Source organism: Stegodyphus dumicola, chromosome 11, assembly GCF_044657685.1.
Source record: "Stegodyphus dumicola isolate Sdum_Otavi_A_Nest chromosome 11, ASM4465768v1".
NCBI classification, from domain to species: domain Eukaryota; kingdom Metazoa; phylum Arthropoda; class Arachnida; order Araneae; family Eresidae; genus Stegodyphus; species Stegodyphus dumicola.
Genome location: NC_140778.1, coordinates 87,856,109 through 87,873,204, shown reverse-complemented (window position 1 = coordinate 87,873,204; position 17,096 = coordinate 87,856,109). Strand labels below are relative to the sequence as shown.

The 17,096-nt window shown below is 35.5% G+C and overlaps 1 protein-coding gene across 1 annotated transcript in view; it reads left to right on the top strand.

Annotated features, from left to right (window-relative positions):
- Positions 1-2,361: 2,361 nt before the first annotated feature.
- Positions 2,362-17,096, top strand: part of LOC146994183 (nucleotide triphosphate diphosphatase NUDT15-like) — a 38,622-nt gene continuing 23,887 nt past the window's right edge. Inside the window, exons 1-2 of the mRNA XM_085826977.1 lie at positions 2,362-2,466; positions 9,000-9,135. Coding sequence (XP_085683103.1) covers positions 9,119-9,135 — 17 coding nt within the window. The 5' untranslated portion in view covers positions 2,362-2,466; positions 9,000-9,118. The remainder of the gene's footprint in view (positions 2,467-8,999; positions 9,136-17,096) is intronic.

Sequence of the window (17,096 nt, the reverse complement as noted above, 5' to 3'; positions counted from 1 at the left end):
GAGCGAAACGACTTCATACGAGTATGAATGTAGTGTGATGTGTTGAGCAAAGTAGTAATGAAATGTGAAAGTATTACAAATTTAAAACCATTGGGAAGAGCGAGACTCATTGTTGGCTTTTAATGTCATGTCGGCTAATTGTCCGTGGCGGCGAAGTGTCCTATCGGCTAAATGTCCTGTAGGCTAAGTGTCCTGTCGGCTAAGTGTCCTGTCCGCTAAGTGTCCGTGTCGGTTAAATGTCCTGTCAGCTAACTGTCCTTGTCGGCTAAACGTTCTGTCGGCTAAGTGTCCCTGTCGGCTAACTGGTGTCGGTTAAGTGTCCCGTCGGCTAAGTGTCCGCGACGCGTAATGGCAAACCGCACATTGAGTTGATCAATGTTAGGCGAATTTCGCTTACTGCGCATGCCCAGAATATAATTTGGTGCAATTGCAACTTTGGCGCAATTCTTAAAGAAGATAAATACGGTATATGGTTGATATTGTGTTATCTGGGTGTAAAACAGTTCGGGGTTTTAAAACTTGTTAGGTTGTAAGTTGCTTCATTACATAGAATGTAACTATCGATTGTATACTACGCAAATTTTAGTTTAAAAAGGATTACAAAACAGGAAAGATTACAAAATATATTAGCCGAATGCTTATTAATTATAATTCTGAGGAATAAAAGCAATTGAGTATTTATCATACGTTCCATTTCTATATACTTTAACAAATTAAGGAATAAATTCAGCTTAAATTACAGAATTAAAGTCAAATAACTGATATTAAATGTAATGTTTATGAATAAAACAAGCCAAAATGAAATGAAACAGGAGCACACGCAATAAGCACACACAAATTTCCGGAGTATTTCAATTGTAAACAGTAAATCAAATATGACAAACAGGCTTGTGTAGGGTTGCTTATGCTTAGTCGCCAGAATTTGATACCACGCCAACGGTACACCATTGAGCATGCGCAGTAAGCGAAATTCTTTAACATTGATCACCTCAATGTGCGGTTTGCCATTACGCGTCCGCCACCGCTTTCGAAGTTGGAATTGATAGATCAAAATTATTTTGTAATATTAATTTAAATTCAAGAAAACTGATTTCTCTTTGTTTTTATTAAGAACATGGTTTGGAATTTTGAAAACATTAAATTTACATTTTTTGAATTTAGCAAGGGGCTATAACTTCCAACTCTTGTACATTTAAACCCCGCCTATTTTGATACTTGGCGGATTAGTGAAGACTTCACCTCCAGAGTTCTCCATAGAGTGCGTCTTCTTTTAGAATTCAGAGGAATACAGTGTTGTTGCTGTTGTTTTAGTGCTGCACTCGTAATAACGTACAGTAATTTTTTTTCTTTAGAACTGCTTTTATTGTACGAATATGTATTATTTATAAGTTTTCTCGCTGTAGTTACTGACGCGTTCTTAGATTTGCAACTTTTTTTGATGTAAGCAGCTCTCAAATAAAAAATTGTAAATTGAGGCGAAATATTCCAATGTAATATTAAAATTATGCCAATAAGCAAGGAGTGCACCTGCATGGGCAGCCGCCGCACGTGCTATTCGTTCCACACTACAAAAATTTCAGATTAAGGCTTTAAGAATTAAACTAATGCATTATAATTCATCAGAAATTCAGTTATTTAGAATGATTTAAAAATCCAGCCTATAGATATCGAAACACTCAAGCTTTAACACATTTTCTTCACTAGCTGTGATAATCATGATAAAGATGGTTTTAAAGAAATAGGAAGTTAGGTCATTATTGAACAAAAGTATCACAGACCTAGACTATCCACCATAATGGTAACTGGTAAATTCAGGAAGTTATTTAACTGGTAGTGTACATAATGTAAATATTTTATTAGGTAAACATTTTTATTACTGCAAATGTAGTGTTAAGTTTACTTTCTTCCACACGTTACTCAGGATTTTATATGTATCTTTTCACTTTTCCACCTGCTAATGCAGGTATTGACTTTAAGTCATATTTACTTACAAAAGACTGTTTTTCTACCAGTTAAATCATACAGTTACATAAAAATTCTAACCTCCTAGATTTCTGGGTATTGTAGAAATACAAGTATAGCAAAGAGTAGCTCCATCTAACGGTTGGTAGGAAGTTCCCTGAGAACGCCGAAAATAAACTTTAAGTTGGTCTCTAAACAGCAGCATTTTTCTGAAATTAAGGATGAGAACTTTTCTTGGTAAGTGGAGGAACATTGCAGTACATTTTTTTTTTTTTTTTTTTTTTTTTTTTGGCTTCAGCCATTATAAAATCGGTATCTGTTTCCTTTTCGTCACCACTTTTCCCATAATGAAATGTGTAAATGGTAAAAATATTGTGAACAAGATTACAAGTCTGAGGAGGCGTTCTTATTGGTTTCTTTGGGTTGCCTTTCTATCTGCGCGACATTATTGCCATTACATCATCCGTGCTGAGTTCCTGTCGTCTCATCTTGACTTATTGATAAGTATGTTTTTCATTTTACCGTAGCCATTTGGTTAGGTGAACGGATCAACAAAGTATCATGGAGAGACAGGAGGCTTTCAGAAGAACCGAGCATGTTTAAGTAATACCATAGAATTACACCCATCTAATCTTATACTTATTATGCAAAAACTAGAGGAAGAATATTTACTCACTTAGAGATGTTCCCAATCAGTCCGAGGAACAATTAGTTTATGTGGCAACATCATTCGCGTTAATGAAGCGCCATCTGTGAAACGTCTTGCATGCACTCTTCTTTTTTCATCAGACACTTTATAAGTTGAATTCAATCGCATCCGGGTAAACCAGTGTGGATGTCTTGAACATAGGAAATGTTAAACATTGCTCTTTCTCCAATAAGATTAATATTTATTTACATTTTTTAGATATAGAATCAGACACACACACACACACAAAAAAAAAAAAAAAAAATCAGTCATCGTTCTTTTTTTTGTCTCTTGCTTCATGTTGCCATTCTGGCGAAAAGAAGAGTGCATGCTAGAAGTTTCACAGATGGCGCTTCATTAACGCGAATGATGTCGCCACAGCTTATCTTAATGATCTCAAAAATCAAATCGCTGCACTAAACCAGTACGTTACTGAAACTCAAACTCAGGATAAACCCACTAATTACTCACCAGCTACCATGGAAACTAATCAATCTACCGAATCTACCTACGCTAAAATTAAGCATAAGAAAAACATAACGGATAAAGAAGGTTTTACTACACCTCGCATAAGACATAAACGCACTCTTTCAAGCTCAGAGGTTAATGAGCCAGCACAGAAAAACAAATTCCAGGATTTAAATCCCGAAGACAATATGGATTCTACTAACAATCAGGGGCATTTTATAGCCCCAACAAAAACTGCAGGGCATATTCCTCCTATTGTCCTAGCCGACTTTGCAGGCGACTGGGCCAAATTAAAAGATGATATTGAAGAAAAATTACAAATCACAAAATTCCGCTGAAATTTATCCGGTGGATCTCTTACCATCAGAGTTTACGACTCTGAACATTACAGAATACTCACAGACTTTCTAGATAAACTTGAACTCCCCTACCGTACTTTTAAATTGAACAGCGAGAAACCCATTGAAGCTATAATCAAGAAACTGCCTAAGACTGCTAATATTGAAATTATCAAATCTGAAATAAACGAAATGGGAATACCCATCCAAAAAAATCCGTCAAATCACTCATGTCATTGAGGGAAAATTGTCCATCTGGCCAGTATACTTAGCTGAATGCACCCGCAATAAAGAAGGTAAAGCTACATATGACATAAAGAAATTAAGAGGACTCGACGTGTACGTGGAACCTTACAAATCTCGCCCCGGTCCCGTGCAATGCCATAAGTGACAGCGGTACGGACACACACGGGATCGCTGCAAATACAAAGCACGCTGTTTAAAATGTGAAAAACCTCACGAGACCTAAACTTGCTCCCAAACAAAAGATAAACCTCCTGTCTGTGCCCTCTGCGGAGCAGATCATTTTTCTTCCTTTAAAGGTTGCCCTAAGCACCCATTTAATATCCAGAAACAAATTGAAGAAATTAAAGCCAAAAAAGAAGCGGCGAAGAAACAATTCCATTACGATAAAAATAAATTCCCGGCGCTCAATCCGAAGGGTATCCCTAAATGCAGTCCTGCTTGGCAGCAGCCAATCAGCGATGAAAACCAGCTGAAAGGATCAAATCTGAAAAACCTAACCAATTAGGATTTTTCGAGTGGTTAAAGCTACAGATGATAAAAATTAAAGATTTCTTCCAGAAATTCAAAAATGCTAAAGGAATATTTGAAAAATTAGAGGTCGGCATGGCCGTTTTTGATTATCTGTCAAATATCGATTATGAATTTTAAACCGATTCATAATATTACTAATCTTATTTCAGCTACGAAAAGCTTTTTAAAAGTTAGTTTCTTCAATGCTAATGGAATCCGTAAGTAACAACTCCAGCCAATCTCTTACCTCGAAAAACATGACATTGATGTCATGTTAGTCAATGAGACACATCTTCGAGCATGTGACAGATTCAGAATTCATGGTTATCAGATCATCCGTGAGGATAGACCCCACAACAGAGGATGCGGAAACGCTATCATAATTAAAAGTCATATAAAAGCCACTAAATTTAACGTCGATACTTCCTGCTTCATCGAAAATGCAGCCGCCCTGATTTACAGTGGATTCAGTGAACCATATCTTTTCATCTCAGCTTATAATGCTCCTTGTAATATGCTTACTACTCAAGATCTTAATATTCTCACTAATAATAATTATCCTACCATCATTGCAGGAGATTTCAATGCTAAAAATAATGCCTGGCACTGCAGGAACACCAACAGAAATGGAATTGTCCTTAATAATTTCATTCTCAATAGCGACATTAAACTCATAGCTCCTAACAATCCAACCCATTATATTGCCAATGGACTTGGAGATATTTTGGATATTGTCCTGATGAAAAATCTGCCCAACACCCCTCAACTTGAAGTCTTACACGAATTAGCTTCTGATCACCTGCCTATCATGTTTGAATTTTATGGATTTTATGTCCCACTTCCCAAAGTATGTACTAAGGGTAACTGGAATCTCGTAACAGATCAACTTCAGAACATTCCTAGAAGAGCTACTTTTGAACATAGCTGTGAAATTGAGCACGAAATTACCAAACTTAATTTTAAAACTCAGAATTCAATTAACAACTCCATGTACATATGTAAGCAGAAATACCCCTACGGTCTCCCAGAAGAAATTAAAGATTTAACCAAAGAAAGGAACAGATGCAGGAAACGTTGGTATATCACCCGCCATATTAATGATAAAAGACTCCTTAATTACCTTAATAGAAAAATTCAAGAAGATATTTCTAAACATCGCTCTAAAGTCTGGGAGAACCTGTTGGAAAATATTGATCTTCAACCAAATACTATTTGGAAAATTTCCAAGTCCCTAAGAAATACTATCACCAATCAGATTCACCCCTTACGTCATGTGGGGCAAATGCACCGTTCGGAAAAAGAAATTGCGGAAATTCATGCCGAAGAACTTAGTAAAACTTTCCAAAAGCATAATAATACGAACTCTGAAACTGAAAAAGATGTAAATTACTCAATAGCAAGCATTCTCAATAGCCTGAATACTGATTTCATTGACCCTACCTCAACAGGCGAAGTTAAATCAATTATCAAGCAACTTAAAAAACGTAAAGCCAAAGGTTTTGATAATATCTCAAATGAAGCGCTACAAGCACTGCCTAACAGATGTATAGTTCTTATCACCAATATATTCAACGCATGCATTCGTCACTGCTATTTTCCCTCACAGTGGAAACATTCAATCATTATTAATATCCTGAAACCTGGAAAAGATCCTAAAAATGCCAATAATTATAGACCTATTAGCCTGTTACCGGCTCTCGGCAAAGTATTTGAACGTGTAAAAAGTCAGTACAAGACTTACTAACCACCTAGAAAAAATGGATCTCATTGATAAGAACCAATTTGGCTTCCGAAAGGGACATTGTAATACTCATCAGATACTCCACCTGGTAGAATTTATCGCCCAAGAATTTAGAAAAAAGAATGGAGTAGCAGCATGCTTTCTCGATTTCGAGAAGGCTTTTGACAGAGTCTGGCGTGCTGGTTTACTTCACAAATTATCAAATTTCCTTCTGCCTAATAGCTACATTAAACTTACCCATTCTTAACTCTACCGACGCACGTTTCAAGATGCGGGGAAGCTCTCTCATCAAGAAAAACGATTTTCCAGGGAATCCCTCAAGGTTCAGCTTTAGGACAGAAATATTTTAATATTTTCATAAATGACACGCCTGTCCCACTACACTCTATTATTTATAAATATGCTGACGATACAGTTATCTTAACCAGTTCTAGAAATCCACAAAATGCTCTTGACAAACTCCAAATGCAAGCTAATCTAATCAACAAATATTGTGAAGATTGGAAAATTAAACTTAACGCAGCTAAATGTTGTGTTGTTTTATACCGCAGATACAAGAAAAATTATTCTGTTAACTATCATAAATAGATAACTCACCAGTTCCCGTAGCAAGCTCATATAAATACATAGGAGTGTACGCTGACGAAGCTTTAAATTTCAAGGATCATATCCAGTATACCATCAATAAAGCTAATGCAGCATTCATGTCTCTTTACTCCCTGCTTGGAAGGAAATCTAAATTAAATCTCAACATCAAGAGAAAACTTTACATCACCCTCATCAGACCAATTCTACTTTATGCAGTTCCTGCATGGGCGATTGCTGGAAAAACTGAACGCCAGAAAATAAACGTCTTACAGAATAAGATTCTTTGAAGCATTACCAAAGCACCTTGGTTTGTGCGTAACGCGCAAATTCATAAGGATTTAAAGATTCTGCCGATTCACGATCAAATACTAACTACTGCACACAACTTCTTTGAAAAAATGAAAAACTCGCAATACCCGGCTATAAAAGAACTCACAAATTATGATCCCACAGACGAACATGTAGTAAAAAGACCGCGAACTATCCATCATAATGCATTATGGTGGTAGCGTACAGTATATATATTTTATTCTACTTATTTCACGTATTTCAATATTCTTCATTTAATCAAGTTTTGCTTATGTTTTGGACTATGCTCTGACAAAGCTTATGGACTTAACTTATATTACTTACTTATTTTACTTATTATTTCTATTTAACCAAGAATTTATTTAGTACTGTAAAGTGTTTTATAGCAAAGACTTTGCTTACAGTGAAAAGTTTTAGTTCACGGTCTTATGACTCCTTCACTCGCTACTGGCCATCTCTCATCACGTGGTGTTTACTCTGCAACTTTAAGGAAATAAATTTTCTTGCATGATTAATTAATTGTACTGTACCCGAATTGTGTTTCTGAAAAATAAGGACATTATTATCTCTTCAAATTCGCCTTTTTGAACTTCGACAGTTTTATTTTACGTCTTATTTAACAATTTTATGAAACTTAGGACTTATTTTGCACCGACCACTGCTAATGACATACCATTTAATTGCATTTAAAAATGACTATTTACTGAGTTTATCTCATGACTTCGATCTCGCCTTCGGGTGTGGTGTATTCTTCAATACACCTCTTATTTTATTATGATTAGTAAGGGCCTTTGGTAAAATGTTTAACTACTGGTTAGAACTCCTAGAAGTTGATGCCAGAAGAAAAGATACGTTCCTAGATCCTAGAAGAAGTTAACACACTTATCTCCATGATATCCACTACGGCCCTATGCTGTGCTCTGCGGTAAAGTATATAAAGGCTTTCGTTCGATTACAGAGGAATCCGTTGAAATACAGCAAATCGACTTATAGACCACCTATAGCACTGGTCTTATTTTCTTATCCAAAATCCGAATTCATATACAGAGAAGTCGTTTCATGTGTAGAGTTTTAAACCAACGAAACATTCAAAGAATGTGAGAGGAGCAAAATTGAGTTTGGTTAGTAGTTGGAGAACATTGTTTACTAGACGTGCGTTCGCTGGTCCCGAGTTTTCTGCTAATAGACCACCTGACTTGAATTTACATGATGTAAATAATTGAATATTTATATGGCCCAGCTTCGTTAGCTTTATTTCCAACTAGCGCCATTATCTCTCGTATTTATAGCAAATATAAAAATGCTCGCGGAGTTAGTTTTGCTTTTGTTAATTAAGTTTGCATTGGTATAAAATGTCACTATAATTGCCCAAGTCGAAAGAACGGCTCACTAAAACCCCAATTTACGAGAGCAGCGGATAATTTCGGCTCATGGACTAAAATAAAAAATAGATCTAAAGCTCAAAACGGTGGAAAAAACTGTCAGGTTCAGTTTATAAACTTCGATCGGAGTATTGTATTTAAGGTGACCAGATTTCGAATTTCAAGACGTTATATATATAATCTTTTAAATATTTTTATTTACAAATAAATGATTGTATTATTATTTGTTATTGTGGTGGAGGGTGTATGTAGATCAATATGTATATATAAATCAAAATAAACAATTTTTCTTTTATTTTTTAATTTTGATATATATATTTTTTAAATCAATAAAGAATGAATAAAAAAGCAGTAATCATCTTTAAACTAATAAATTTGGAACTCTTCTAAATTATTTTGATGAAGTAGCCTTATATTTCTCCGAAGCATGAATATATTTCTTAGAACATGTTTTCTTTCTTATAAAAGTCCGTGCCATTTTCATAAAAATTTACTTTGGCGATTAACATACCCTTCAAATCGTCCACTTCAAGCTGCGTCTTATCACCAACCCGAGAGAAAGTGATGTAACACTGGGGTTCCTAGGCCAGAGACCTTACCCCAATCATAAAAGCAATTGCGAATAAATACTTTGCAATACCTAAAAAGAGATATATAAATAATTATCACGTAGAGTAATGAGTTTTAACAGTACATAACAAGATAAGATAATTTAAGCTACACAAATTCAAATAACCTTATTATTATTATTATTTTAACGTAAATAGATAGAAATGATGAAGTCTGCGAGTCGATAAAATTAAAGGGGACTAAAGAAAATACCAGAAGCATCCGGACAGGCTGGTGATGTGAGCTGAAAACATAGAAAATATATATAAAGCAGGGCATGAGAAGCAATGAGAGGTGAGTGCGAATCTTTGGTGCATTGAGTGTTTAAAATTTAGTCAAAATAAATAACAATAAATACTTAAACAGAAACATACATATTTAGTAATGCAGTGAAGCAGAAAATAGTGAGGAAAAAAAAATGTAAGTACGAAAAAGGCAATTGATAAATTTAATCATTTTGGACGTAGACCTTTTGCTAGTAGTTCGATTATTAAAATCATAACCAGAAATGGAAATTGCAGGACTGTTTATCAATTTCCGATTTTCATAAAATTTACCTGTCACACAGGAATAATACGACTTGAGCTGTTCAACATTCAGTTCGTCATGGATTCTATTGTTCTGCATATTCCAAGGTGCGTTGATAGTTTGACTAAGAAACCTGCTTTGGCCAGCTTGCAGCTTTTTACGATATGAGCGGCAAGAATATGTCCAGACTGGGCAGGCATAACATAACATGGGACATACAACGAATTTGTAAGTAAGTAATTTATTGTCTATAGATAGAACACTGTTTCGAGCAATTAAGAGGAAGAGTTTAGCTTTACGCGCTGTAAATTTCTACAAAAAAGATGTAATGTGTGGGTTCCATGATAAAGTACTGAGGGTGGTCACCTCAAGATAACAGACCTGACTGGTCCTAAGAATTGATTATCCATAAAACTGCAAATTTGTATTGGATTTCTTTCTCTTGATGAATAAGATTGCTTGAGCTAACATTCACCAGGATTTTCCATTTGCATAGCCAGGTCTCTAGTGCGTGGGTGTATTCCTGTAACCTGGGCTATAAATGCACTTTGTGTAAGAATCGCAGTCTTGTCAGCATACATTGCGAGTGCGGTGTTGGGTGTACTGGGAATGTCGTTCACATATAAATTAAAAGTGTGGGTCCAAGAAGTAATCCCTGTGGTACGCCAGCTAAAATAGCCCTACGTGTAGAATATGTACCTGATAAGTGAACGACAAAGTATCTACCTGCTAGGTAGGATTTAATTAGCTAGTGTTAGAGGTTAATGACGTAACCTGGAAAACCCAGAATGTGTAACTTGTATGTGAGGGTCATCCGCCAAACACGATCGAAGGCACTTTGCAAAATCCGAAAACAGTTCACTTGTAACTTTTCTGTGTTGTAAGCCTTCACTAATAAGTTCCACCACTCTGTAGAGTTGATTTGTACTTGAGAATTGCCGTCTGAAGCCGAACTGTCAGAGTGTCAGGATATTCTGCTTTGTATGAAGTTGTTGATCCTCTGGAGTATAACTGCTTCGGCTATTTTGCGTCTTATCATCAGTCCAAAAAGTGTCTTTAATGCTAAATACTCACTCAGTTGTAGCTTTAGTGCCAGGAAGACAAAAGAAAAACTCTGGCAATTTAAGATTTGTACAAGGATTCTGATTCATATTAAAATAAGCAGTTATTTCCATTCACCTCTGAACTGGGCATATCTTTTTATTTGACTTCTACAATTTTTTGGGGGGGTGGTATTAGTTAGAAATTTAAACTTTTAGGTAACGGAGCTCAGTTGCTTGGCGGACTAGACCGTGGAATGGGTTTAGAAAAGAGATAGTCCCAAGCGAAGTCTTTTACTTAAACTACTATGGGACGTACATATCACGTTAGTTTATTTTATAATAACGAAGAGTATTTTTTTTTTTTCATTTGTGTCTTTTTATTACGAAGAACTTTGTATTTTTTGCTTCCGTATTTCGGTATTCCTCCTCATGGCGAAAGTGAAAATTGAATGGAAATCCTACATTATGATGACATTGTGTCTACTTCGACGTAGGCTTTATTTCACTGTGCTTTTCACGCTTCTAGCAAGTCCTCTTGTAAGGAATTAAACTGATTTGCCGATTTTAGCGGAGGGTGCGTTTCCTCGTTCGAATTGCTATGTTTCCTACCGCGTTTTGAAACGGGTGCATCCTGCCAACCGTTGTCTGATTTTTGTGAATTTTGCCTATTGTTAGTATTAGAAAATACCTGCTTTAGAACTTCTACACCCTCTTTGCAAAGTATCATATGATGTTTCGCTTCCAACTCAGCTCACATAGATCTAAGACATTTTTCCTGTTCCTCGGTAATACCTATCGATTCCTTTAGTTCTTAAAGTTTATCAACATCTTCTTTTAGCATATAAAAATGCGCGAATAATGCGTAAAGCGATCCGAGTTCTGCGTCCTCCATGCCGAACAGCTAGTCACTGAACCCTCTAAGTAATACCGTAAAGCATTCGGGGAGAAAAGCAGCAGTCGAAATTCTCTTACCGATAGTCTTTGACTCGTTATTTTGGCTTGCGAAGCAGCGATTTTTGCGCCCAAAATCGCCGCTACACAAACCCAAAATAACAAGACAAACAATTGCACAAACTCGGTATCTATGTACACATCGACTTATTTTCACTTAAAAAAAACCCTGAATTGCACAAAAATGAAATTGCGCACTCCTTTGATTTTATCCATGTACACGTCGTCCTATTTTCACTTTAAAAAAAAATCCCAGAATCACACAAACTTGAATTGTGCACTCCCTTTACTTTGTCCATGTACACATCGATATATTTTCACTTAAAAAGTCAAAGGAACACCAATTCTACAATATAGGCAAACAAAAAATAACATAATCTCAACAAAATACATTTTAAATCAAAAAATAAAATAACATAAAAAAGGAGAAACATGTTATACATTTAAGCACTATCAAAAACAAATATTCACTTACCATGATTTTCGAGTTCGCTTCGTACACCCAGAGCCACGTAAAAATCAAAATATCAATCATACTCAAAATGACTTTTGTCAAACCAGGTAATCTTTCTGAGCGAACGCTTCACATAGTGACCATCTCAACCTTTCTTCCTACAAACCCATTCAAATCCATCTAAACGGTTTTTACGTTCGACTAGACGCATATCCTTCCTACATACAGGACACTTATAATGGCTACTAAGTAAACCTTCGTTTACACACCAGTCAATTAAAGCTCTTTTCCCCTTTGTCTCCAAATCCTATAGAAACTTCAAATTAATCTTACTACATTCGGCCATTCTACCGTCTAAAGAACCAAACCAACGCATACCACAAAAACGCTTACAAAACATCCCATGATTCAAAATTTCCCATAATCATGCACCCGATTACGTCACAATACGATTTCCATAATATTCAACTACTCAGGCTACCATAAATGAAACAACAACTTGGCGATAAATCAAACAACAACTTCGCCATGATACAAGGGGTACCTTAAAGTCTACTTAACCCGCGATATGTTTTAACTTAACAAAAAACATCACAGAATTGCACAATCGCGAAAAAGGCAGAACCACCCACTGCTTGGCGCATTTTTAAGAATTGCACAAACTTGGTATCCATGTACACATCGACCTATTTTTCACTTAAAATCTCAAAGAAAATTGACAAAAATCCAATTCTTCTTACTCTTGTAAAAAGCGCCAAACAAATAAGTGGACAATTCTGCATTTTACCCGCACAATCTATGCAGCGAAGGAATCTGCGAACTGCGCACACCTCGCTTAAATAAATTAACATAACAATAAACACAGCGTTCTGTTTAAACTTTAAAAACATCTATGAATTGCACAATCTAGGCAATGTGCACTAATCAACAAAATAAACTAAAACAAATTTCAAACAATTAAAAAAACAATAACGACAGAAATTCATACAAAAAATGACAACAAACAATTCTACAAAATAAGAACAAGAATTAAATAAAATGCACTTACCATGAATGAATGCGTCTTCGAACAGCAGAAATATCAATTTCAAACATCACCAAAACAATTTCACCACAAATTTGTTAAAATCTCTCATTTCAGAACAACGATGGAAAAATATATAAATCACCACATAAAACTCAAAAATGCGTTTCTGAATATAAGTAGGCAACGTAGCTTTAACATGCCGCCACGTAATCTCTATCGTATTTATATGACAGCCAGACTAACTATCCACAAAATTCATTCTATGTTTCACAAATAAATATTCAAACCCGTCTTCTCCTAAATACTTGTAGAATTTCCAGCCACCCGAAAAAATAGTTGTATTAGGCACGCGATTAAAATTTTGCCAACACGTCTTTCATTGCATCATTTAAAACCACACACCACAGAACCAACTAGCAACTGAAGGCAATCTAAGTTTCCACGTAAAAAGGGTTGCCCTAGAAACCAACATCACCACCAAAACCATCGCAGAACACACAATAGCGCCAAAAACCACCGCACAACACATATCGCCGCATTTGGCCACCTGAGGGTGCATATAAGAGTACAGCCATTACCTTTCATACTAATGTGTGCGTGTGTGATTACAGCAAAGCTCCGAGGGCTATCTGCCTAAGGGGAGGGATGCCTTCGTGAAGGACTTTCTAAGGGAAACTGGCTCGTATATACGTTACACATGGGGAAAACCACGAAAACGCCCATGCAGCCAGCCAGTTCGCGGGATTCGAACCTCGAACCGAACTACCAGTGTTCAACGACTTTACTGCTCGGCCGCTGGTGGGCCCCTTTCATACTAATGACGCTAAGTATAAGAAATCAGAAACAGCTTAACTTCTTCAACGTTCAAGCTTCTTATTCAGGCTTACTTCTGCAACGTGACAAAATTTAGTGGAATAGTAAGATGTCTTTAGTTGCCAATCTCATGATACATCATCAATTCTGTATAATGGACGCCAGCTAATAACGCTAAAGAAGCTTGTCATTGCACATGCGTGAAGCATAAGCCATGCTAGGGCATCGTTTATGCTTCACGCATGCTTCTTTGAAATTTATTGTTGTTATGTTAATTTATTAAAGCGAGGTGTGTGTAGTTCGTAGATTCCTTCGCTGCCTAGATTGTGCAATTCGTAGATTTTTTTAAAGTTCAAACTTAACGCTATGTATATGGTATTCTTTGGTTAGGTTAGGTTATTTAATTACGGCAAAGCCTCGAGGGCTATCTGCGTAAGAGGAGGGATGCCTTCGTGGAGGACTTTCTAAGGGAAACTGGCTCGCATACACGTTACACATGGGAAAAACCACGAAAACACCCATGCAGCCAGCCCGTTCGCGGGATTCGAACCTCGGACCGAACTACCAGTGTTCAGCGACTTTACCGCTCGGCCGCTGGTGGCCCCGATGGTATTCTTTGAAATTTATTGTTGCTATGTTAATTTATGCTTCACGCATGCTCATGGGCTAAAAGACTCTACTCCTTTAGCCCATGAGGCAGAATCTAATCACATCCAGCTTCGTTTCTGTCAGATGTAAATTAAAGATCGCCGATTTTCCTTTACTTTTCGCACCATTTCATTTTAATTTTAAGTTATGTAATTGGAGTAATTTTTACATTAGTTAATTGCAGGCTATCATCAATGAATGCTAGCATTAAAAGTATAAAAAAAAAAAAAAAAAAAAAAAAAAAAAAACGCAACTTATTACTTAAACAATAAATTGATTATACTTGTTCTAAATACTATAAATAATTCTCTAATTTTCCATCTTATAAATACTACTTATGCTTACTTTGAAAAAGCCTTAACATGAACGAACAATCATAAGAAAAATTTTTAGATTTTGAATAGATATTTTTAAAACTCGCACCACAAATGTGACTAAAAATCAAATTCCGTTATTAAATAGTTAGTTGAACAGAGGATAAAGTTAAATGCATAAAATATATGACTTGTAACATAAAATGGTCATATTTTAAAGTAAACTGTTTCCCTTTGCATGGAGAGCTAGCCACTCCCCCTTCGGCGGTTTACTTACCGTTTTGCTTTCGCAGCTCAATTAATTATGATTATAATATTTATTTTTGCCATGACAAAAAAAATATGAGAACTATATATGTTTTTCCCTGCTCACTTCAACATCTTTATTGACAGCTTTTCAAGCACACTTTGACTTATAGCTGTGAAGATAATGGCAATAAATTACAATCAACTACTTTAACAATATTAATATGAAATAATATTTTCTCTTTGCCATTTTTTAAAGAAATTGCTACCTTTAATTTTGCTGAATCTTGAAAATTTTGATTCTGATTGTTAAAATAATATAATAAATCCTCTTTAAGCTCAAGCTTCCAAACTGCATTTTAGCAAGACGATGACGCAAAAATCATTATAAATATTTGACCTGATTCTAACACTCTAAAGTTTATAAGGGGGAGATGCTGCAGTTTGCGAATTATTTTAATATATCGCATGGGCATATTCAGTCATATTTTATTGAATTCTTTTGTTGAAATAGCATTTGTAACGTCATTTATGGACATTTGTCCGCAAAGTAACTCCAGACTGGTTACTTCGCAAAGGAGAGTAGTTAGCCAGTTTTTCATTACTCTCAACAGCCGTGAGAATATAAAGTGCCTCGCTTCTTTCTCTTTGGCTCTAATTTATATGGATAATACCCAATTAAGGAGCTTTCAAGCATGAGGCTTGTTGTGGGATTCAGTGAGAATCTGGTAAGAGCGGGATAAACTCTCACATAATACCAGAATGCATTACAAATCATCAAAGCCATTTTTAAAACCTGACCAGAAAATCAACTCGATCCATTTTCACTTACGCCTCGCCTGCATGGGCAATTGTCACCGAAAACGCTATTACGTAACTACAAGTTATCTAAAATAAGCTTCTGAAATCATCCCAGGGGCTACTTACTACGTTTGGAACCAACTTCATTCTCTTCATCGTGACCTCAAAAGTGGAACCGTAACCAACCAACAACGAAAACTTTCAGTGCTGTGCTGTCTGGGGCGCTATGATCATGTACGATGGAGGCAGGATCTTAGACGAGCTCCTAAATTTTCAAAGGTGTTTTTCAGAAAATTTTCATTTCCTTAAGAAACATTTTTGCGAATATCCTCTACAATGCCCCATTCTCAAAACCGAAAATTCTCCTGTACCTAAAGTTCTTATCTTCCTTGTAATCTTTTACAACATGAAGACGGAACATTCAGATAAGTAGAACTTCTATTCTCTAAACTAAATCAAATATCTGTCACTAAAATACCTTTAAATTCATTTATTTATTATGTTCATTATTATTATGTGCTCATTTTATTATCTTCTGGCATTAAATACTTAGTTTTAATTGCTTTAAATCATATGGTTTTTTTTTTTTTTTTTTTTTTTTAACCATTTCGTGGGGACGCTAACCTTATCAGTAGCCCTTATCAGTAGTGTCGTTTGTTAGCACTACCCATCGGGGCCCCTTTGAGGAATTTCTCGAGTCGAGAGGGAAAAAACACGATCTTGGTCCTCGATGAACGTATAGATTTGCGGTTTTGCTTCTTACGCATATGACAGACAAAGATTAATCCATATTTAAACTAAAAGCATATTAATACAATATGCCTCAACTTGATAAACTATTACAAATATAATAAATTATGACGGTTAAATAATGAATAAATAAAATGCTTATTTTTTTTTAAATAATTAATATTAAAATAAAAATAAAGTGTGTAATGTATTTACTTATTTATTTTTGCTGATATGTTCTTGCAGTGTTTGGATTTATGATTTTGTCTGATGCTGTTATCTGAATAAAGTATGAATACGTTGGAAACCGCAAAAGATGATGTGACTTTAGTTAATATATAATTTTGCCTGATATTATATGTATTTTGATCTTATGTGTCTTTTGTTACTGTGTCTCAAGGTAGAGGCTAACATAATTGTTTCACATGTTTTAAATTTTAGTTTCCCTGTCAGCAAAAGTTAGCTTCTAAACTAGACTTTTACTGTTATGTGACTGGACTCCCCGATATTTATATTTTTATAATTAATTTTCCCCCATCTTCCCATCTATTCAGCTTTACAAAACACACTCATTACACGCACCTGGAAGACTCTATTTAATGTAAATGACAACAATTTCCTTCCCTTTTTGACTACACTCATGGGCACAATCGTTGTTTTTTTTTTAAAGAAAATTCTCTTACTTCCTTTCCTTTTCTTTC